Genomic DNA, 24,199 nt, shown 5'->3' with positions numbered 1-24,199 from the left:
TTAGTTTGATGCAATCTCATTTGTCTATTTTTACTTTTGTTGCCTATGCTTTGAGGTCACATCCAAAAATGTGTTGCTTAAAAAATGTCATAGAGATTTTTCCCTATATTTTCTTCTATTAGTTTAGAGCTTCACGTCTTATGTTTGTTTTTAAGAAATTTTGAGTTGATATTTCTATATGATACGAGATGAAAGTCTTTATATCCAGAAGACAGCCAGTGGATATCACTTTTCCCAGAACCATCTGTTGAGCAGACAATCCTCTCTGTTGTGTGTTCTTGGAATCCTTGTTGAAAACTAATTGATTCTGCATCTGGGGATTTATTTCTGGTCTCTTTATTCTGTTCCATTGGTATGTATATATGTATATATATTATATTTATGCCAGTACCATTCTCTTTTGATTACTATTGCTTCATAGTAGATTTTGAAAATCAGGTAGTGGGAATGCTTCTAACTTTGTTATTTTTGTTCAATATTGCTTTGGCTATTAAGGATCTTTTGTGACTTTATACAAATTTTAAGACAATTTTTTTCTATTCATGTTAAAAATGTCATTAGAATTTTGAAAGGAATTGCATTGAATCTGTACATTGCTTTATATAGTATAGCATTTTAACAATATTAGTTCTTCATGAGGGCAGCCAGTTGCATGGTGGTTAGGGCAGCTGAATCTCACATGACTACTTGTGTAGCTGGAGTCTTGGACCCTATAACTAGAAAAGCACTCCAGGCACATGTGCATGCATGACCAAAATCTTTAAAAGAGAAATGGAGGAGAACAGATTGGTGTGTGACCATCCCCCATGGAGGATTTTTTTCTCACTTTCCCTTGCTCACTCTTTCTCTCTCTCTCTCTCTCTCTCTCTCTCTCTCTGGTGAGTATATATGGCCTCTGGCAAATTTTTTTTTTTTTAAATTAATTCTTCTAATCTATGAATAAGAGATATCTTTCTATTAATTAATGTCTCCTTCAATTATTTTGTTTTGTTTTCTGAATATAGATATTTCACCTCCTTGGTTAAATTTATTTTATTTTACTTACTGTAAAAATATTTTGTTATTTTAACTTGATTTTGCAAATATCTTCGATAAGCCATGAAAAGAAAATTTTTTGTTTTTAAGTCCATATATATTTTATTCTGCCTGTTTTTACAACAGAATATATAAAATTATGAAACAAATTCAATATATTTTGAAATATAGTTATTTCAATTTTAAATAAAAAGGTTAATAATTCAGAGTATTTACAAGTTAAATGTGTATCAGTTTTCCTAAAATTTATGAAAATTAAATTTGTTCTCTTTTTTGCATATGAAAATATACCTTAAAGTGTTTTTGTTTTAATTTGCCAGAGGATACATGTGCTTGCTGGAGAGAGAGAAAGAGAGAGGGGAAGTGAGGAAGCACACCCATGGGGAATCATACTGCAATCCCTTCTCCTTATTTCTCCCTCCTTTTGGGATTTTGGGCACACAACCGAACATGCCTGGTGTGTTTCACAAGTAACCAGATTTAGGATTTGAATTACACAATTGGACATGTGGAGTTCAGCCACTTAGCCACTATACCAAGAGTTGGCCCTGAAAATATTTTTATATTTTTTTCTTGTGTGGGAATTCATTCACTAACTTAGCAGATACAATGCCGAACAGAGAAATATTATACAGATACCACAACAATAAAAGTAATAAACATAGTTTTCTAAGAATTACATACATAACAGCATGTATAACTCAAAGCGTGTGTTAAATTTAAGAAATTTAAAATTTGTTATGCTTTTATCATTTCATTTGTTATTTCATATCGTTCTTCAAGTAAGTAGGTAGAGAAAGAATATAAATTAAAAATATCCTATTGTTTGGGACCAGCAGGTGGAGTAGTGGTTAAAGGCACTGGACTCCCACCTGGTTGACCCCAGTTCAAGTCCCAGACCTGGTGCTTTGAAACTCAAGCCAGGCGTGTATGTGTGCACCAAATCTCAGGAGGCAAATGGAGGAGAAGGGATTGTGGCATGGCCATTCCCCTGAGGTGTGACTTCTCACTTTCCCTCTCATTGTCTCTGTCTCTCTGGCAAGTGCATACATCCTATGACAAAAAACCTACTGCCTTTATTACTCATTTTATTACTGTCACCCTACTTACTTTGTACTGTGCTTCTATTCTATTCCATTGGTGCCTATTATCTAACTCGTCTGTGCAGTATCTTTTTATTTCACAGATTAGGGATTGCCCTGTGGTTAGATGTGTTCTAAGTGTTCGTGTTTTTTTTTTTTTTTGGAGAGTTTTTTTTTTTGCTATAGGGCGCATGCGCTCGCCAGACAGAGAGAGCCAGAGAGACAGAAAGCGAAAAATCACCCCCCAGGGGAGATGGCCATGCCGCAATCCCTTCTCCTCCATTCTCCTCTCAGGATCTTGGGCACGCATGCACACGCGCCCGGCATGAGTTTTAAGCCACTGCTTCCGGGACTCAAACTGCAGCCGACTACGTGGGAGTCCAGCGACATAGCCATTACACTAACTGCTGGTCCCTGCTCTTAGTGTTCTTAATGTTCTTCCCTACATTACAAGTCTTGTCCAGTATTTTCAAGACACATTAAACATGGCGTAGCTGAGACCTTTAAAACAGTTCTTATGAAAAGAAGATCAAGGAGGTAGTACAACCATACAGGTTCAAATCGCAAAGGTCTAATTTGGTGTTGGCAGGGTGAGATATTGAGAGGATCCTTTTTTAAAAAAATAGCTACTTCCATGGCTGTGGAATCACAGGAAAGACTTAAGTGTGTATTTTGGATTTGTCCTCAAATTTCAGAATGCCTCATTTGTGTATACGAGTGTCCCAGCTGTTGCAGACTTTGTAATGAATTAGTATTGGACTCAGAAATTGAGTTTCTGCCAGAGGATTCTGGCAATAAGCATTCTCCTATAACAAGAGACGAGTGATAGCAGTAGAAGTGCCAGGGGACTTCACAATAGCATGTCTCAGGATTCAGGGTAATGGCTTAACTTCAACATAAAGATGATTGGAGCAAGTGGAGCTTATTGTTCCCCTCTGGTGAGTGATCTGTTAGGTGCCAGTTATGCAAATGAAGATAATTACAAGAGCGTGCCAAAATGTGTCCTCCATGAGAATGTGTGTGGTTCTTAAATAGGTCATTCCACAATCAGAAGAAGCCTTTGCGGGGGGTACCAAAAATCCCCCTCCTATGAGAGGTTAAATATCTTTTGAGACATTGGAAGGAAAGGGCCATTTTGAATAAAGTCCACTTGGGATTTCTCCAAGATTGCAAGGCATCTTCCCAGTGTGACTCTCAGAAATGAAGTTTTAATTTCTAGTTTTAACTATTCATCTTTCTCTAAGTATTCTTTCATAAGCTTTTTTTCCAATAACAAGCAAAAATGATTAATTTAAAAAGAGAAACATTACATTGGGAAGCATTCTTCTTAAAAATGTGTGGTTAAACCTTCAGTAGCTATTTTTGGGGCAGAAGCTTTATACAGATATTAAAGCCACTTTTGAAAGAATCTTTAGCGTGCTTTCTGTCACAGGACAAAACTAGGTCCTATCGGCTATTTGCATATTTTTTGATTCCCAGAACACACATTTACTCGCCATAGAGACAGAGGGAGAAGGAGAAACTAGAACCCCCCTGTTAGTGGAACCTAGTCACACTGCAAAATACAGTCACCCTTCTTAATCACTACCCACACAGGATTCTCTCTATGTGGAATTTTCATATTTTTAATGATGAGTTCTTCAGACCCTTTTGAAACTACCATATTGTGGATAATTTGATTTAAAGGAAGAGCATGAGCAATATAGTTCAGTGATCTATGTCATAGTTGTGTGTAAAAAAAGACTTAGAAACAACACTGTCAAATAGTTGTTCACTTTTCCATAAATAGTCAAACTCTGAAGAGGACAAGAATATCACCTGTCTTTTTACTAGTACTAATAAAGAGCAAGGATTTAAATATTATTTGGATAATGAATGAATGAGTGAAGTATCTGCTACAAGACCCATTTGATCCGCTAATTCTAAGTGGGATTCTAAAGTATATATATTTTATGTTATTAAAAATAAAAACAACCAAACATCATTTTCCAATAAGGAAAGCAAAAAACAAATTTAAATGAAATATTTTTGCCAATTATTTTAGAGAAGACTAAAAATAAGTATGAAATATGTGGGAATGGGCATTCTCATTCACTGTGGTGGAATTGCATATGGATATAATCTAGAGGAGAGTTATGATTAATATAGGTCAAAATTTAATATCTGAATGTGATTTGCCTCCAAAATCAAGCTTTCGGATATAATTGCAAGACTGCATTGTAGAAAAGTTTATTGTGACATTACTTAAAACTGCAAAAGTTATAAAAGTCTAAATAGCTATCAAAAGAAGATGATATTAGATGAAAAGGAGCTTTCTAAGACTTGGAAATAATGATGTGCTTTTGTGAAGTTCATTTTTTCCCTTCTATTTAAATTTAAAACAACTATATGATCTTTGCCCAAATAAGTTTTTCTTTTTTATATATAAAGTACTTCTTTCAGTAGAATGGATATCAGAAAAATATTATAAATATATTTAATAGAAGTCTGTTTTCATTTGTAACTGAATGTGGAAAAGCATGAAAACTACTTCCATTTTTATGTAAACAAATTTTGAATAATAAAATATACCTATACATGTAGATTATTTTTCTAGACCCATGCCTAAAAGGCAGATTAGAGAATAGTTTCCTTTTATGTGTAAACAATATGCCTAAAATAATTGAAAGACTCTAACTGGAGAAAACAAGATAAAGCTTTCCTGGAAATCGATAGTAATTTTTTTATTTATACTTTTAAAAAAGTAGTGGAAGATAAAGTATATATTTTGGAAAAATCATTGATAAAATTTTAATATAACTTGATAAAACAGAAAATTTTATTAAGCTAATTTGAATGCTATTGTTCAACCTGTCCCCCAGACTCATCAATGTAAAGCTCTGTGGAGAACCTACCACACACCAGGCACTGTGGCTTCTGGAAGAAATACTCTTTTTCTTCACTTAGTGGATTACATCTTAAGCATCTGGAAAAGTGTCAGCAGGTGACATAGTGGTTAAGGCAGCTAGACTCCCACATGGCTGACTGAAATTAGAGTCCCAAAACTGGCAGCTTGATTTCTTTTTTAAGAATTATTTGATGTAACCTTATTTATTTATTTATTTCAATGTGACCAGAGAGGGACAGAGTGAGAGAGAGAAAAGAGGGAAAGGGAGGAAGGAGGTCACCAGGTCCAGACTGGAACCATGGTCGGCCACATAGGAGTCCAGGACCCTTCACCATACCACCTGCCTGGCAGCCTGATTTCTCACTTTCCTCTCTCTCTCCGTGTCTCTCTGGTCAAGTTAAAACATAATAATAATGACAATGTATTAAGTTAAAATAAATTAAAAATTAAAAAAAATCTGGACCAGGTTTTTTTTTTTTTTTTTTTTTTTTTCAGATTTAGCAAGAATAAAGAAACATACCTTTCTATTAAATAAGTTTTGTGTGACTGTGTATAAACTACTGTGCTGTGTATTCTTTGGGTCATAAGGATTATTTAGAAACATTTCTCTCTTAAGGAGTTTACAGTACTGGATGTTAAGGTCAACTGAATACTATCACTTAACAGAATTATCAGGTGAGTTAGGGTTTTTTATTTGTTTATTTGTTTTTGTTGTTGTTGTGTGTGTGTGGTTTTTTTTTTTAAAGGTTTTTGCTATAGGGTGCATGCGCTTGCCAGACAGACAGAAAGCGAGAAATATCACCCCCCAGGGGGAATGGCCACACCGCAATCCCTTCTCCTTCATTCCTCTGTCAGAATCTTGGGCACACACATGCGCCTGGCGTGAGTTTTAAGCCACCAGGTCTGGAACACCAACTTGCGGGCAACTACGTGGGAGTCCAGCGACATAGCCATTATGCTAACTGCTGGTCCCAGAGTTAGGGTTTTTAATAGATTTGTGCCTCTGCTGCTGTAGGATTAAGAAGAAAGCTCTCTGGCTTGGGGTTTGATGTGCATTATCAAAAGTCAGCTACTGAATACACATTTTAGAAAACTGATAAGGGAGTCTCAATGTGGAGTGGAAATAAGCTAGAAAGTGAGAACTAAACAGTAGAAGAATATTCACTGTAGGAACTTGGCTATCAGGTCATTTCATATATGCAAGCAGCCTTCCTGAGACTTGCTATCTTTTGCTTCTTAAACTGTTAATATCTACAAAAGGGCATTGTTTTCTAAGATGATACCCCTAAACTTTCATTTTTATACATATTTAATGTAAGAGTCATATCCTATGTACTTAACTAGAAGAACAGATTTTGAAATCAGAAATATATTTTAATTTTTTAGATAGAGTTAAAATTTAAAAACTCAAGAAAAATTTTAGGGCAAAAGCCTCAAAGACTATAAAAATTACATAGATGTAGTTAATGATGTATTAAGGTGAAGATTGTTATCATCATCAGTTTATATTTTATTTTATTGAAAAGAACACTTGTATCACATTATAATGTTAATGACTTCAATTTACCACATTATATGCTCAAGATAATCTAACCCAAATTCAGTAATAGCTGGAACAGAAAATGGAAATATCTTGGGTTTCTCCCTAAGGTGAGTTTGCCCAAGATCTCTAAAATCAATCTTTGTGAATTAGCTCCAAATATTATACAGGAATATATATGCTTCATAATTTATGTTGAAAATGGCATAGCCTAAAATTACAAAATCCGATGATCTTAATATAAATGCATTCCTTCTTTCATATAGCTAATAACTTTTTTAGCTAATAATTTTTTTGAAGAATTATAGTAGTTCACAGCAATTGGTTGTCAATGACTACCATTTCCTATCTTCCATATGTTTTGTGTTTCACTGTTTAGATTGTCCTGTAAGTCAAGTACATGATAAAATGTTTGGGAAGAATTTATTCAGCAATCATCAATGATAGGAATAATGTCATACAGAAATTCAAAATTATGTTGGGATTAAAGTTTGGAATTCATGAGCCCTCTGTGACAACTCTATCGTATTATTTCTAAGAACACTCTATTTTAGCTTTCTGGACTTTCCTTCAGAGGTTCTGAACCCATGGTGTCTGCACCTGCATAAGGAAGGCCACTCTTTTCTCAAATTGTTTTGTCCCCCCACCCCCAATCGCTTTCCTCCCCTGGAACTGGCCTCATTAGCTTCCAGATGGCACAGAAGAACCTCTGCATTAGATGCTTTCCTGTAGCTCCACTCTAGACTTCTTTCTCTTGGGGACAATCAGGGTATAATCTTTGGCCACAGGGTTCCCAGCTACTGAGATTCTTCATTGCAGAGCAAAGAGTAAACAGAAAAACATAATTTTCCCCTTTTTCCTTCTGCTTCTCCAATTGTAGAAACCTAAATGTAAACTCTGAAAGAAACTTTTCTTCAGCTTTTCTTGGTTTGGCTTTTTCAAAGTGTGTGTACTTTCTGTTCACTGGAATGGCCAATCTCATCCTTTTGCTCACCATCTGCTGCCTCTTGAGCATAGGAGGCCCTTTTCTCACAGGAAGGCAGGCCAAGCCCCAAGTTGCTCTCCTCCTTAACCTGTCCACTATAGCAAGATGACTTTAGTGCTCAAAGGGACAAAAACATGACCACTGAGGAAATGATATTTCTTTTATCTTTTTATTTTTTGGTTTGTAAAGGAAAAGCTCAGTCTAAAAAATCTAGTATCATGGCAACCTACTTTTTCTAACCAGGATTGCCTGCTTAGGGAGTAAAATTACAAATAAATTAAAATGTATCTGGCCATCCTTGATTTGATCTGGCATCTCTATTTTTTTTTAACTCCATCAAAAAATAGTACATATTATTTAATCCTTACTAGCAGATATTGTTTTGTGTTTGGCTATGCTAGGTTGTTATTAATAACTTATTTTAAATACTGGCTTCCTCCATGTAAATAGTATCCTGAAACAATGTTTCATAACTTCAGAAATACTGTCTTTTAAGGACAGCAAGGTCTCTTTAGAATGTGATCATATATATCTAATTCTCTTCATGGAAAATAGGAAAACAAATGTAGTTGCATAGACTCTTGGATTCTTCATGTTGTTCTAGTTGGTATATCTAGTAGTGTTGTTACAGCATAGAATATGTTCTGCTCTCTTTATATCCTAAACTTTTCATCTGAGTCTTTCACGGCTTCAAAGTTCTTTTAGGGCCAGCAGGTGGCATGGAGGTTAAGACAGCTTGATCCCACTTGTCTAACTGCACAGTTTGAGTCCTGGACCTGGTAGCTTAAAACACACACAAGGTGTGTGAGTATGAGTGCCCCAAATCCAGAGAGAATAGCAGAGGAGATTGCAGTGTGGCTATCCCTTCAGAAGGGGGTGATTGCTCACTTTCCCTCTGTCTGTCTCTCTCTGGCTAAGGCACATGCCCTGTAGTAAACTAAAAAACAATCAAAATAAAGTAAAATTTCAGTAGTCTAGTCTTCCTGACTACTCCTTATGAAGATAACATGAGCTATAAATATAAAGTTTCTTTCACAAAACAACCCTAGGACAAGTTAAATATGATAACCACATTTAATAATAAGAAATAAGGTTCTGTTTGAATCAGTAGTCAAAGTTTGTCAACTAATAAGAAGCCAAAAGGTCTTCTGAGAAATAATTATCTTTCCATCATATTTTCTCTCCTGGTTGCAAATGGATGCTTTAAATAATAAGCTGTGCCAATACTAGCAGCAGCATCACAGCTATGACTTTTTTCCTATTTGTCTGTCTCTAAAAAAAACTAAAGATAATCAGTCCTCAGAATGTACAAAAATACAGCACTTATTGTAAGTGACCCATTCTCTTATTCCTTAATAGAATTAGAGGTGTCAGGTCCCTTGGCTAGAGTAAAATTGTAAAAGACTGAGTAATGATAAACCAAATTAGATGAGTGGAAAGATAGGATGTTCATTTAGTTCTGGAGGCAACATTCCAGAAGAAGACATCCAGGTATCTCTACGTCATCAATGCATGTGGAAGCACATTGAGTAGTCTAACAATATTTTAAACATCAGTTTTTATTCTATTACTTGTATTTATCTGAACAGTGATGGGAAAACTCCCCTACTTTATTTCTCTTGAAATTCCAGTTCTCAGTAGAAAACTGGAATTACCATTACATCCTTATTTTCTGAATGAATACAGACCATCCAGTCTGAGCTCTTTCCCCTTCCTACCTCCCATGTCTAAGCCACCTATTCGCCCATCTCTCCTGCCTGACTCAGAGATGTGTGTCTAACCCCCCGAGGCTATCATCTTCTCTTGACCTTTTGATTCAGTCCTTTCCAATTCCCTTAGGGAATTTTTCAATTCTCCTTTTAATTAAAACTTCTGTTCTTCTTTATTTATTAAGGCAATCATCAACCAACCTCCCTTCCTTCCTTCCTCCCTTCCTTCCTTCCTTCCTCCCTCCCTCCCTCCCTCCCTCCTTCCCTTCTTTCCTTCCTTCCTTTCTTCCTTCCCTCTTTTCTTTTTTGGTTTTGCTATAGGAGTGCGTTGCTTGCCACAGAGGAACAGAAAGAGAGAGTGTATGAGATCCCCCCCCCAACCCCCGGGGTGATAGTCATGACACAATCCCTTCTCCTGCATTCTTTTCTTGGGGCTTTGTGCACTCATGCGCACGCACAAGCTCCCTGCATGATTTTCAGGCTTCCAAGTCAGGGACTCAAACCATGAAGTCATCATGTGGGATCTAGCTGCCTTAACCTTTGCACCACCTGCTGGCCCCCAGAATTTCTTTATTTAAAGCAAACAACAAACAAAAACATCTTAAACTATAGTTCTCTTTTACTTTGGTCTTCACAGGGCTTTTCAGAAGAATTGTTCATGGCTGTGGTTTCCCTCAGTTTATTCCCCACTAACCCCCAGTGGTCTAACTTGTACTTTGGCACTACATGGGAACTGATATCTGACAGGTTATATACAAACCATCCCATCAACAAGAACTTCCAGCAATCCTTGCCCTCTGACTTTGAGTGTTTCAAAATGTCATCCATCCTCTCCCTTAATTCTTTTCTTCTTTTAAAAATTTTTGAGAGATTTTTGCCATAGAGTACATGTGCTTGCTAGAGAGACAGAGAGTGAAAGCAAGAAATCCCTCCCTGGGGAGACAGCCATACTGCAATCCCTTGTCCTCCATTCTTCTCTCAGGATTTTAGGCATGTATACGCATGCACCTGGCATGAGTGTCAAGCCTCTGGGTCCAGGACTCAAACCATGTTCAGCCATGTAGGAATCCAGCACCTTAAACACTATACCACCTGCTGGTCACAACAATTCCACCATCCTTTTCTAAAAAATTAAGATGTTTATTGAATTTATATAAAAATTTGCCCCTTTAGAAGTATACAATTCAGTATACAACCATCACTATCTTAATTCTAGGATATTTTCACCACCTAAAAAAGAAAGAATCCCATATCCATCAGCAGTCACTTCCCATTCTCCATTCCCTTCTGTCCCTGGCAGCCACTCAGTTACTTTTTGTGTTTATAGATTTATCTATTCTAGGCATTCATAAAAATAAAATCATATAATAGGTAATCCTTGTTAGTGAGTTATTTAACACTGTTAAAAAGATTCATTCATGTTGTAGCATGTATCAACATTTCATTTTTAATGGCCAAATACCGTTCATTATATGGATATACCATATTTGTGTATCTATTCTTGAGTTCAATTGTTTACAACTTTTTTTTTTTTTTAAACTTGGATGGGGTAGGTAGGAGGAAGGAAGTCAGAGATAGAGAGAGAAAGCATCCTCAGCAAGGCCTAGTCATGCTGAAATCCTTTTCCCTCTAATTCTTGATCCCATCAGGATCCTAGGGATGCACACACATGCTCTTGTGTTTTTCAAGCTACCAGGACTGGGACTCAAACCCTGCACAACTATGTGGGATAAGCTTTTTCTTTTTCTTTTTTTTTTTTTTTAAAGAATTACTTAATTTTATTTATTCATTCATTTTTTTTAATTTGGCCAGAGAGATACACAGAAAGCGAGAGAGAGGGAAAGTGAGAAAGCGAGCCACCAGGTCTGGGACTCAAACCGTGGTTGACCATGTGTGAGTGTCCAGCGCCTTAACCACCATGTCACCTGCTGGTCCCCAGGGATAGGCTTTTTCTATACAGCACTTTCACACTGTGCTAAGGTTCCAAATCTGTTTATGGCTTCTGGCTATTATTAAGAATGTTGCTATGAACATTCATGTACAACTGTTTATGTGGACATAGGTTTTCATCTCTCTTGGGTGTATACCTAGGAATAAAATTAATGGGTCATGTGGTAATTCTTTATTTAATGTTTCCCAAAAAATTTTAAACTTCTCTCACTAAGCTCTCCTCAGAAGTCATTGTTTTTCTTTTTCACCATCTCCACAGCTCCTCCTCTAAGCAAAATGTTCATTAACTTAGGAGCTTTGACATTTCTTCTCTTCATTCTCTATCAGCAATCTAATAAACTCCTCCTTCATCCCCCACCCAATTCTTCTATTTGGGGATATGCTAGCAGCCTGACCACTCTCAAACTAAAACTCAGCAGTGTTTACTGTCTACTAAAGGAATCATCTAGTGGTTATTCTGCCAGCAGGTAAACAGTGTTGTCGTCTCTCCAAAGCCTGACTTTTTTTTTTTTTAATTAAAAAAAATACTTTTTTATTGATCTTTATTTTATTTATTTATTTGTTTATTTATTTTAATTAGACCAGAGAGGGACAAAGTAAGAGAGGGAGAAAGAGAGAGAGAAAGTGAGAAACCAAACTGTAAGGTCCAGGACTCAAACCGTGGTAGGTCACATGGGAGTCCAGCACCCTTAACCACTGTACCACCTGCCGGCCCCCTGATTTTTCATTTTTACTGTTTGTTTGTTTGATTGGTTATTCCTTTAGAAAGCGAGATGGAGAAATAAGCACAATAGGGTCTTCTCATCATGATTCACACTCAGTATCAGATAGCCCAGAACATGGATATGTGCCTGTACACCCATTATAGAAGGAAGGTCCCAGAGAGCTATCCCAGTTGTGAGTCTAATTGAGCAACTATGGTGCCACCATCTGACTTCAACACCTCTTTCGTAGTTTAATTTCTTCTGTTCCAAAAGTGACACAGCTATTTTCTCAGTGACCCCTGACTTAAAATTCTGAATTGACTCATTTCTTGCCTGTGCCCCATATCTGACTCGCTTAAGATCTTTACCCCATACACAGTAAGTCCTGCTGGGTACCTCCCTCCTGTGATGCTTATTTTCCACCAACGATGTTTATTATCCTTATCTCTTAATTGAACACTTGTACATACTTTCTTACTGGTGTTTGCCTCTATCTTGTCTGATTCTCTTCATCACTTACCATCTGTCTTTTACAGTATAACTTCAATATTGTCCCAGACTTAACTTGTCATTTTAGATCTCAACAACCTCTTAGTCCTTACCTGCTTAATACTGTCCAGACTCTTTGCTATTTATCATTTAGTTATAACCATTAGTGATCCAGTCAGTCTTCTTGCCATGTTTCACTAGCACCTAATATAAGCATATGGTCTATTCAAGCTCAGTTGTTAATGTTTTATTTTCATTATACAGAATCCCACATTTTATTTGCTTCAACTTGGCATGGTCTTTTGTCATCTCTACAAAATAAGTCTCACATATATCCAATCAAATATTATATTCTCCATAAAAATTTCTCTAAGCTGCCCACTGAAAAAAAATTTCTTCTACTTATGAACTTTTCAAATATTTTTATAATGTTACCTATGTCCTTTTGACATTCAACTAGATGTTTCTTATTTAGATAGTAAACTCTTTGAAGGTATGGGTCGTTGGGAAAGTCATGATGTATTTTTTTGTTTCTCTATGCAAAAATGCATCATGATTTTTCCGACAACGCAATAGAAATAATGTCATACGTTATACTTCTACAAGTAAACGATGCTCAGTTCTTTGCTTGGTATATGGAGCATATAAATTTTTTTTGAGGGGTTTTTGCTACAGGGCGCATGCACTTGCCAGATAGAGAGAGAGAAAGACATGGAGACAGAAAGTGAGAAATCACCCCCCAGGGGGGATGGTCACGCCACAATCCCTTCTCCTCCATTCTCCTCTCAGGATCTTGGGCACACACGCACACACACCCGGCATGAGTTTTAAGCCACCGGGTCCGGGACTTGAATCGCGGTCGACTACATGGGAGTCCAGCGACATAGCCATTACGCTAACTGCTGGTTCCCCATATAAAATTTTGTAATGACAAGCAATTTGTTTATATTTTAATCTCCAAATGTTTTTCCAAAATACTACTTTATCTTCAATCCTGTTTTTAAATTGAAGAAGAAATTCAGAGCAGAAGATTCAAATAATAGTGTACATTCAGATATTATACTATAATTTACTAGCATACATTTTCATTAGTATCTAAAATACCAGTTGAGATTATAGCAGTATAATGACCATGAGTCTTCAATCCATATTCAAACAAATGATGATATTCGTCCTGATAGTGGGAAAAATAACTGTTAAGATATAGGAGATAGAAAAAATAAGTCCAAAGTAAGAGGAAAAAATAAAATATTTCATAGCAGAAAGAGAAATGATGAGAGAATACACATAAACCATTTTATTGTCTGGAACATAGACCATGGAAAAAAGAAGTTGTAAAATACTTAATTTTAATAAACTTGATTTCTATTCATTTTTACCTGTCATATTTAAGAATTTTTATGTTGGACAGAATATCTTAATAAGGGAATGAGAATTGTATTTCCTATTATTATCGATAATATTCTATGCATTCCATTGTCAATTCATCATCGTTAGTGACAAAATAACAAAGAAACCAGAGCTATGGTACTGGTATTATTTACTGCAGCTTCTGGAAGGCCAGCTCTGAGGAAGGGAATGTGTTTATCCCATTAAACTGAGTGTTTGATTCTAGATCTGAAAACAGAAAACCTGTCTTAGTCACTAGTGATATTTGTCAGGCTTACTTCATGGAAGGGGTTCAGAGGTCATCTGTGAGCATGGAGGAATGAAATATACTGAGTATTGGGTCTGGGCCTGAATCTTAAGGACTTTATTATTACTTCTGAGGATAACTTGAGGATTCATTCCATCACAGATTCTGTACTTTAACTATTTCTTCTTTGGATTTATATCATGAATACTAAGCCAGAAAACCTGCCATCTGATTGGTAAATAGGATGCTTTATAAGAAATAGCTCACTCTTATTGTAATGCCATGAAATAAATTATCTTAGCTTCTCAGTTTGGCCTCCATACTAATGTACAATATAAATACAATATAGTCACACATTCATTCTCTACGTAAAATATACCGTAAAGAAAACAATTACTTTAAAAAATATTTCCTAATAATTAGCTTTTTTTCAACAAACTTGGTCTAATTATGTATGAGCCAGGATAAAATGAAGGGTCAATAGCTACAGATGCATAATTTCACTCTGATAGAGTGCTGTTTGAAAATAGGTTATGACAATTAGATGATTAATTTTCTCCTATTAAATAGCATGATGAGACTTCAGATTACATTTATCAGTATATTCTCTTTAGTGGAACATAATATCAAGAAAGGCCAAACAGAAAAGGAATCCTATCTTTTGTAGAAGGATCTAAATGTACTTTTTATCAACCACATTTAGGGAAATAATTAGAAAATGAAATTTTGTTTGAAAACTTACTTTACGCTCAGTATTCAAAGTCACATGTTAAAGAATGATATATTAAAGGTTAAAATATATGAGGAACAAAAATCTAGATGTCCCGCTGGCATTTTTCATTTTTTATTTTTTTTGATTCTGGATATCTGCAAAGTATGCACCCCTTGTCAGTATAACTAGGGAGTGCCTGTGTAAACATTCTTGTTTCGCCTGTTCCACATAATCGTTTCTTGTATCATATTTCTTCTGACCTCGCTATCTGAAACCAATTACAGGAGATCCATTTGGGCTGCATCTATTTTCATAAGAAGCCTAGGCAGCAGTGTTTTTCTCAGAGATGAATATCAACATCAAATATGCTTCTGAGTGCTTTGTTATTTATGTTTCAGAGAGATTTTGTAGCCTTCAGCTCTCAAGAATGTGTCACGCTGTGCTGTTTATACATTGAAGATATTAATGGGCGTAGATGTCATTTTTCATTTTAATGTCTCAAATGCAACAGGCTGATAGGTTAAGCATTCCTATTTTTATGGGGCGAGATATGACTGATGTCTGTTTTTTCCCAAAATATACATATATTTACTTTGAAAAAAAGAATTTATTTATAAACCTTAGCATACTCAACATTTTTGGTTTCACTGGGTATTTCTAAACTATTTGCAAATAATTTTTTTTTTGGTGAAAGTTTTTAATGTTCTACAGAGAAAAAAAATTATCTGACAGGTTACAAAGCTTTTCACACAACTCATTAGAATTGCTCTATATGAGGTTCATAATAGCATAAAGTAGTGCTACTAGAAAAAAGTGGTATGATTCAACTTTTCTTACAGAAGTTTAGCTAAAATTACACAATAACTGGTATGATGTTTTTAATAAATATTTTAGAGCAAAAAGCACTCAATTTTGGAAAGCATGTGCGTTCTCACACCTTTGCAGCCTAACAAAATAGATGCCTTTAATCTATTATAAAGACTTACTCTTTTTTCAAAAATTTTTAATTTAATCTGATTCCAATTTTTACAAGGTCCTATCTTAATTTTCTTCAGCTTTACTAAAATTAGATAACTTCATTTAGTAAAGTCCACCCTTAATTCAAAACAAATGTGTTTTTGGAAACTAGATATGTTTTGGCTACCTTAGAGATCTCTTTCTTGTTGTTCATTTAAATTAAACTCAGTTATTATTTTTCTCTATTGTTTTAAATTAATTTGGGGGACAGAGTGATCATATAAATACCTCAGTAACTCATAGAACTTTATGAATGGGCCTAGAATTCATCTGTTCTATTTATTGATGGACGTGACAAGTGATTTTTAAATTAATATTTTGTGTAATTTGACACCTAACACCTTATATTGTTGCAAGTGTTTTATCTCATAATCTTTTATTTTTTGAATAGCTGCAATAATAAACTGTAAAGATTAACTAGACATTTCTGAGCCATTGTTTATTGAAATTCAGCCCCAAAGTGTTATTCAGAATACTGGAAATAAAATATGATGCATACAGTTAGAATGCTAACTGCCAGAGATTTCTGCTTACATGTTTTAAATCATTCCTGATTCTTTAGAATTTTTGTTCTCCTACCTCTTAGGTTTGCTGTAGCGATCTCTGTCAGTACCAAAAGAATGTTGAAATAGGCAAGTAGTTATTTTTTATGAGTTAGTATTGAAAAATGACCCTCAACTATTTTGAAGATAACTAAATACGTGTGAAAACCAAAGACTTTAGAAGTAGAAGCCTGTTTTAACCAGTATCTTGTAGTGTTCCATTATTATTATTACTCCATTACTAACAGTGTTGATGCATGCTTTTGGCTAATGATATTTTTGATGAGCATGAGTTCTAATGTATCTAATTTTCTAGAGTGTTTGTTTTCAATAGCCACTGGGCATTTAAATAGTTCATGTGGGTACTTGTTTGCTTGTTTAGGTTGAGTTGAATGAATATAATATAGAGTAGTGAAATGAATAGAGCACTCCAAGGCTTGGGGACAAGAGCATTAGTTTTTCCCCAGGTTCTGCAACTGCTTAGTGACTTTACTCAAGTTACTGATCCTTCCGTTACTTGTCTAAAAATGCAAAAGCTAGGCTAGACAACCTCTGACGTTTTCTTCAGTTCTAGAGTTCTACAGTTACATTAGTAATAATACGATAGATCAGATTATCAGGATGTTATGAGTTTAGAGCCCCATCAGATATTGGTAGAGTACATAATGAAATCCAAGTTAAAGATGATGAGACTGAGTTATACAAAATAGTATATATTCTGTGATAGTCATGTCATTCACTTACAAATTCAAAATGTAAAAAGATCATATTGTTTCCCCTTTAAGTTATAAAAAAAAATAGTAAGCTCTCTTTACAGGTAAAAATAAAAATTCATTATGATGTCTTCTGTTCTCCTTTACTAAAATTTTACTCATTGCCATCTAATAATTCCTTTGACAGAACAGAGACAATATGGCACACTGAAGGCTTTGTGGCCTGGAAGCCGGGAGACCTTGAACAAAGCACTCCTAAATTGCTTTGTGACCTTGAACAAAGCAACTGAGTACTCTAGGCCTCATTTTTCTCTTTTGCTAAAATGGGAAAGATAGGTTAGATGACTTCTGAGATTGAGTACTGAATCATTCGTAATTCCAAAATTCTAAAACTATATTCATTAGAATTCTTTAATACAAAATAGCTATACATAAACAAAATAAGCTAATCAATCAAAGAGGGAAGAAACACAAGGAAAAGATTAGGCACATGTTGTGTGAATCTTGACAGGAATGGGGAAAATAATTGACTGATTTTCTTTATTTTGAGACTTTCACATAGACACATTCTAGCCACACTGTAGTAATTTCCATTTGAAATTATCATTTGTAATTATTTTCAAAATTGTGATTAACAGATGAAAGCTGTATTATTTAAAATATCAAGTGACAATTTGTAGTGAATGTTGAGATCAAAAGTAATTATGGAATTAATTTTGGGATTTATTTTTTCCTTCAAACTGAACTCTGTATTAAAATTGGGGACGTTCACTGGCATGTGCCATTCTTGGAAATATTTAGGTTGACTTGTAATTATTTGAAAAGTTAAAAAAAAAAAAAAAGGAATATTGCCGTGAGTGAGTGTGACTCCAAATGTGAAAAGTGTGTCTTACAAACGATGCCAGATCCTGCAATGGGAAGACAAATCAGTGTTGTTAGGGGATGGTGCTAGTGCACTGAGTTTGTTTACTTTGGTTTCTATGTCTGCCTGCCTTCTCAGAAAACTTGCTTGGAGCCAGACTGTAGCAGCCCTCTCTCTGTCTTTTCATAATTGATCAGGGGATGACTGCCTTCCCTGAGGGTTAAGACGTGGCAACTTTTTCTGTTTGCTCAGCATCTCAATGCAGTAGTTCAAACATTGTTCACACCAGCTGGCAGTGTAATGCCATATGCACATCTTGTCAAAGCAACTGTTGTCATGGATACTGGAAACTCTCTTAAAAACCAGATCATTGATTCCAATCAAAATTATACTTTTTATCAGCGGAGAATCTTAATTATTATAGGAGAATATTGATCTAATGATGTTTTTCTCCATTATGAAAAATTTGTCTTACATTCTAAAACACTGAATTACGAAGTAGGACAAGGCTTATTTTAGTTTTCCGTGTTGAAAAATTTCATTACTAGCATTCATTGAACTCAGTTGAGAGAGAAAATGAATTTAAAATAGAAGCTCTCAAAAGTTGTTGTTTTTTTATTTATATTAGTACCTTTAAACAGTATCATGTATTTTGTGTTGTGACACTAGTTTTTATATAATAAGTTTATATACTACATTCACTACACTTTTTATGCTACAGTAAATGAAATGCTTGCATTAATTTCTTATGTTAAGTTTTATTTTCCCGAGTGGGAAAGAAAACATAAAAATAAATGAAAACATCTTCTATTTTGATTGGTATTCTGTCACACATAGAAACAAACCTGATTGGTTGAGTGGTAATTTCTTTGTTCTCTGATTTTGCTAAGAATGCAAATGAAAACCACTCAATTTTATTTGGCATTAAAACTGCACTTTATTTTGTCAAAGGAGAGGTTTCCCCTTGAATTGTAAGTACAAAAAAAAAAGTGTTTTTAATCTTTAGTGAAAATCCTTATTAATTCACTTTCAAGATAATCTGATGTTGATTTGTCAAATTTAATTACAGCTTCCGGTAACACTTGAAGTCTACTGCTTTTGCTTCAAAATTGTAATATGAAAATGCAAATTGAATGATAATTTAAAAGGGAGTGGGCATTTTAGTTGAACACTCAAAGACAAGTTCCTTGTGGAAATGAGGTTATTGATGCAGTTTATGATTTCTTCCTCTTTAAGCACTTTCAACAAATTAACTTTATTTCTTGCAGGATTACATGCATCTCTGTGATTTTGAGTAAAGTTATATATGTGTGTTTTATGAATGTTTTGCATATTAAAAGAAATAAAATAATACTTTTCTCTAGGAAGGAAGCTGAAAATTCTCACACATTTCCACCTTCTACTATTGAACAGGGAAAAACTGGTTAATAATAAATTTAACTTTCAACAAAATATTTAGATATTGCTTCCTTTTTACTTCTAGGCTCTTCAGGCTGCAAGACAACTTCTCTTACAGCAGCAAACAAGTGGATTGAAATCTCCTAAGAGCAGTGATAAACAGAGACCACTGCAGGTTAGTAAAGCACTCCCATATTGGAGATCCTTTTTAAAAAGATGTTCCTAATGATAACAGATGTTCAAACTCATGTCGTATGCATGTAGGAAATTATCACATCTTCATATATATAGGTAATTTTAATTAAATTAATTTTGTGTTCTTAAAAAATATTTTTATTACCATAGATTTTAAAGTGTACAAGTTCACTCCTTGCAAATATTAGGTAGGACTCCTTGCAAATATTAGGTAGGACATTTGCTGTACATAGACATAAGGTATTTTGTATCAAATTTATGGGATTTTTAATGGGTTTTTATTCACACTTAGGTTAAAATGTGAAAATTTTTCCTTAAAAGCAAAGGCATAGTAAAACAGTGTGGAAGGAAACAAAGCAGTCTTTAGACAAACCTTCCACAGTTGTATCCAAGTGACAAATGCAGAAAACCTCCAGGATTGCCAAAAGAACTGTTTGAGTTTGCCAAGGAGTTACTGCTGTTGCTACAGTTATAAAAACACATTCTGGAGTTTGTTGTCCTTACTCACTCTGTTTGTCCTGTGAAACTGATAGTATGTATGTCTTTTAAAATAACTTTTGTTACATATTATAACCATGTTTTATATAGTTTTCTTAAGTATATAGGACATTACCTAGAGGAAAAAATCATTTTTTAAGGAGCGTTTTTAAAAATTTGGAGGGTAGAATTTGGAATTACATAAAACATCTCTCAAAGTGTCCATCAGCTCTGTTGAAAGATAAGGAATTTTTTTTTTCCTGAATCATGTTACTATTCATGTTTAATAAGGTATGGTTAGTTTTAGTTTTGTTTGTTTTCATTAAGTAGACATCCCTTGTTATTTTAACAAAACAATCTTTTTTATGGGCTAGCTGTTTCCATTTTCAGGTGTTAGTAAGTAGGTCTTATGTGATGGTCTTCTGAAGCTTAGTTTGTATGACAGAATTATATGCTACTGCTCTGAATGATCCAGAAATTACTTATTACCTAAAAACTGGATTAAATGTATGGCCTCTAAGCAAATTTTCTTGGGAGCAAATTTTCCTTTGTGGGGCAGTGGGTAGAAAAGGAGCTTGGGAATTGAGGCTATTATATAGTACAGGTATCTGCCATGATTGCAAATGAAAATTGTATTCAGTCAACCTGAGTTTAAGTTCTTTCTCATTTTTGTTCTTTTAAATACATTCTACATTCTTTCATTTTCATTAATGATTGATTCTGTGACACTTTCCTCAGCATCCTCTCCCTCCTCAAGTCATAAGATTGAGTGTAATATTTTCATTCAGTTCTCTGAGTCCATGAAAGTCTCTCCATACATTTCCTTGACAGAGGAATATTAACAGGAAAGTCACAGAAGATAACAGATGAACTATTTGTGTCCACTCTGGTTTCTGAGTGAGATTCTTGCTTTCTTGTTGGTATGAAAAGGAGGTTCAGATGCTGGCAACATAAGCCAAAGAGAGAAAAGAAGCTGTTGTTTTTCAGTGTCTGAACAGCATTATATACAGTCCTAATTCTATGTTATATTTCTTGACAAAACAGAGGAATTTGCAGTCGCTTCTTCCTCTTCAAAGCCAAATCCAGTACAAGTTTCTTTAGTGCTGGTTACCAGGGTAGCTCTGAAAAGCATGGCTGGGCTTTAGTTTCTTTACTTTCTTTTGTTGTTGTTGTTGTATTGAAAGTCAATATTCAATATTTTGATTGGCTAAAATATACATAATTTTTTTAGAAAGCACACACATAATGTGGAAATATTAATGACTCTGAAAATGAGAAATTGTTGTTCAAATATCAATGTTGTATAAATAAAATATTTGTAGAACAGAAGACCCCCATTGCATAATTTTAGCATGAAAAACTGATTAAAAGTGTCATAAATACCTTTTAGCGATTACAGTGCTGACCATTTCTACAAAGAACTTTCATTATGTCACTTTTATGTAGTGTTTTGTGATGCATATAAATCTGAATGTATCTCCATGATATAGATTATAAAATTGTAGTAGTCTCGCATTATATTGCAATTCAAATGTGATCTAATGCCAAAACATCATGGGAATGAGAAACTGGTTTTTATAATAAGAATTTAGAAATAGTGTTTGAAGACTTATTTGTTCACCAAAATATATCTGCAGTTATTATAATGAGAGCAACCTTTCTAGTATTTTCCAGTACATGATAAGCTTAGCAACTGGAAACATGCTGGGATTGTATTAAAAATCTAACATAAACCTAACAGCATTTCATACTAGCTTACACCTCTGTTGTCAAATGTGGTTGTTAGGAGATGTTTATCCTTGCATCTGCAAATACTATTTAGCATAAGTTGCAATGTTTGTCACCTGTAAAAAATAAGACAGAACATTTTTGTTAAAAATGTTTAATCATTTACTAGGAATTAAGCATTTAAAAAGTTTTCTAATATGATTCTCTCACAGTGTAATTATTTGTCTACTTAACTAAAAGTTTAACCAAACTTTTATAATAGAGTTAGTATAGATTACTTTTTAAGTTTCAAAAAGGTAATTGAAAATGTCTCAGAATTTGCACTTGCAAGGCAAAGTATTTGATATTAATAGGTCATGATGGTTCTTACTATATAAAGCATAACATCTTTAGAGAAAAAAGATAATGTGTGATTTTTATTTAAAATATAGTTTTGATAGAGACCAATCTAAAGGAAATACAGATTTTAAAACTGTTTTGATGGCTCAAGTCACAAGAACAATACTCAGTTGTTTGTTTACATTCACCTGAATTTTTTTGCATATTAAAAAGTGATGACCAGATTTGAAGTGTTACATGGCACAGAGTCTACATCTATAGACCAATATTTATTTACCTTTTTTTTTAAATTTACATTTATTCAGGTTTTGGTACCACAAATGGCATAGCTATTAACATGTCTAATACAAAATGGAAAGAAAAAAATCACATCTGACAAGTCTGAGTACCAATGGCAGTAGTGATTTCACTTTCATGTATAGATACACACACACACACACACACATATAGATTTGAATATATTTATATATTCTGTTAATTACACGAAGTAGCAACTGAATAGGCCCATTAAATGGGAAGGTACATTGATTAATCACATGTTGGTGAATAATATATAAAGATTGTAATGCAGATGATGCAAATGCAAGCTGATGTTAACCAAACCATTACCAGGTGTTTCTTCTTTACATTCTTAGTATGTATACCAGAAAACATACCCTAATAGTAACCGCTGGAAATGGCCTCTTGTTTTAATTTATTTACTAATGTATATTCTAGCACTTCCTAGATTTAATACACTCATAGTGATTCTTAATGAGGAAAACTATCCAAAAAGAATATCTAATACTTTTAATTTCATAAAACAATTTCCAAGTTAGAAAGAGTAAATTAAAACACACATGCACACATTTGCACATATGTGCACATATGCACACTTGCATAATCTATAAATTTAAACATTTTTCTGTAAGAAACATTATCAATTTTCTAGCCTATGACAGATCTACTTAACTTAGTTTAGATATGAAAATCGGTCGCATTATTGTTCTTGTTACATTTACAGCCATGAGACAGACTTGTGGTTCTTCAACAGCTGTGCAGAGCAGAGACGTAAATTTAAGGTAAATGCCATTGCTTTGCTATCTTAGATGAATATTAGTATATAATATTTTAATCACTTCCTTTGACATAGGTTAATAAGGTTTTATCCATAGACAACTAAAATTCTTAATTTTAATAATTTGTCTTAAATTCAGAATGGAGTGATAAAAACAAAAGTGAATTAAACTTTGGAGTCTTTTTCGGACTCTGCCATAAGACAACTCTATAAGTTTGAGGAAGTTACTTCAAATATTTAAAATAAATATATTGGGCTAACTGGTGGACAGGATCTCAAATTCCATGGTTAAAGATTTAGCTTATTTTTGTTTATTTTAGGTATGTAATAGGGATGTTAATTTTTCAGGATTAGCTGTATTTGTTTGATAATAGCTTATGAGTTGAGGATTGTGTTCTTTTTGACTTACTTGTTTTTACTTACAAAGCACTTATTTATTGACATGCCATAGTCAGAAACGATGCTTTGGAATCAAATAAATTAAATCCCATATGTATGGAACTCATGGCGCAAATATAATTTTGTACAACATCTAAAGATACATTATTTTGTTTAATGCCTTGTATTAATAATATAAATCACACTTAGAAATGTAAGCTACATATAGAATTATATGCTACATAAGTAAATACCCCTGTATTTAATCATCTAAATTTATATATGTTTTGATATTATGCAATTACCTTATTTCTACCTTCCTTTATGTCTTCATCCCAAAATAGTAAAATTAGTATCAGCAGACAAAGTTGGAAATTCTGTAGTAAACTAATCAGCAATTCTAACATTTTATATGCTATATAAAAAACTCAATAATCATGCATAAAAATTTTATAATTAAAATATTATGGGAAAGATACTAACCTTAGTGGGATATAGAATTGGACATTGCTACATATGTTTTAGGAAATGATGAAATTCCATTTATGCATTAACAATTAATGAAATTGAATATTTTGTAAAATAAAATTATAGTGTATAACAATTACAGAAATGCTAAAACACACTTTCTTCCAAGCACTTAAAAGAACATATCAGGAAATTTGAGATCTAAGTCTGAGTAGAGCTATCTATTATGGTGAGGAAAACTTACAATTTTTAAAAGGTGTTCTTTGCTCTTTGTATTTTCTGTATATATATATATA

At 34.0% G+C, this 24,199-nt stretch overlaps 1 protein-coding gene across 1 annotated transcript in view; it reads left to right on the top strand.

Moving 5' to 3' along the window:
- The window catches only part of FOXP2 (forkhead box P2), a 328,025-nt gene that overhangs the window by 125,726 nt on the left and 178,100 nt on the right, over positions 1-24,199 (top strand). The window contains exon 3 of the mRNA XM_014591194.2: positions 19,347-19,436. Within this exon, the coding sequence (XP_014446680.1) occupies positions 19,347-19,436 (90 nt within the window). The remainder of the gene's footprint in view (positions 1-19,346; positions 19,437-24,199) is intronic.

Source organism: Tupaia chinensis, unplaced genomic scaffold, assembly GCF_000334495.1.
Source record: "Tupaia chinensis unplaced genomic scaffold, TupChi_1.0 Scaffold000540_1, whole genome shotgun sequence".
NCBI lineage: Eukaryota > Metazoa > Chordata > Mammalia > Scandentia > Tupaiidae > Tupaia > Tupaia belangeri.
This window is presented reverse-complemented; position numbering and strand designations above follow the sequence as displayed.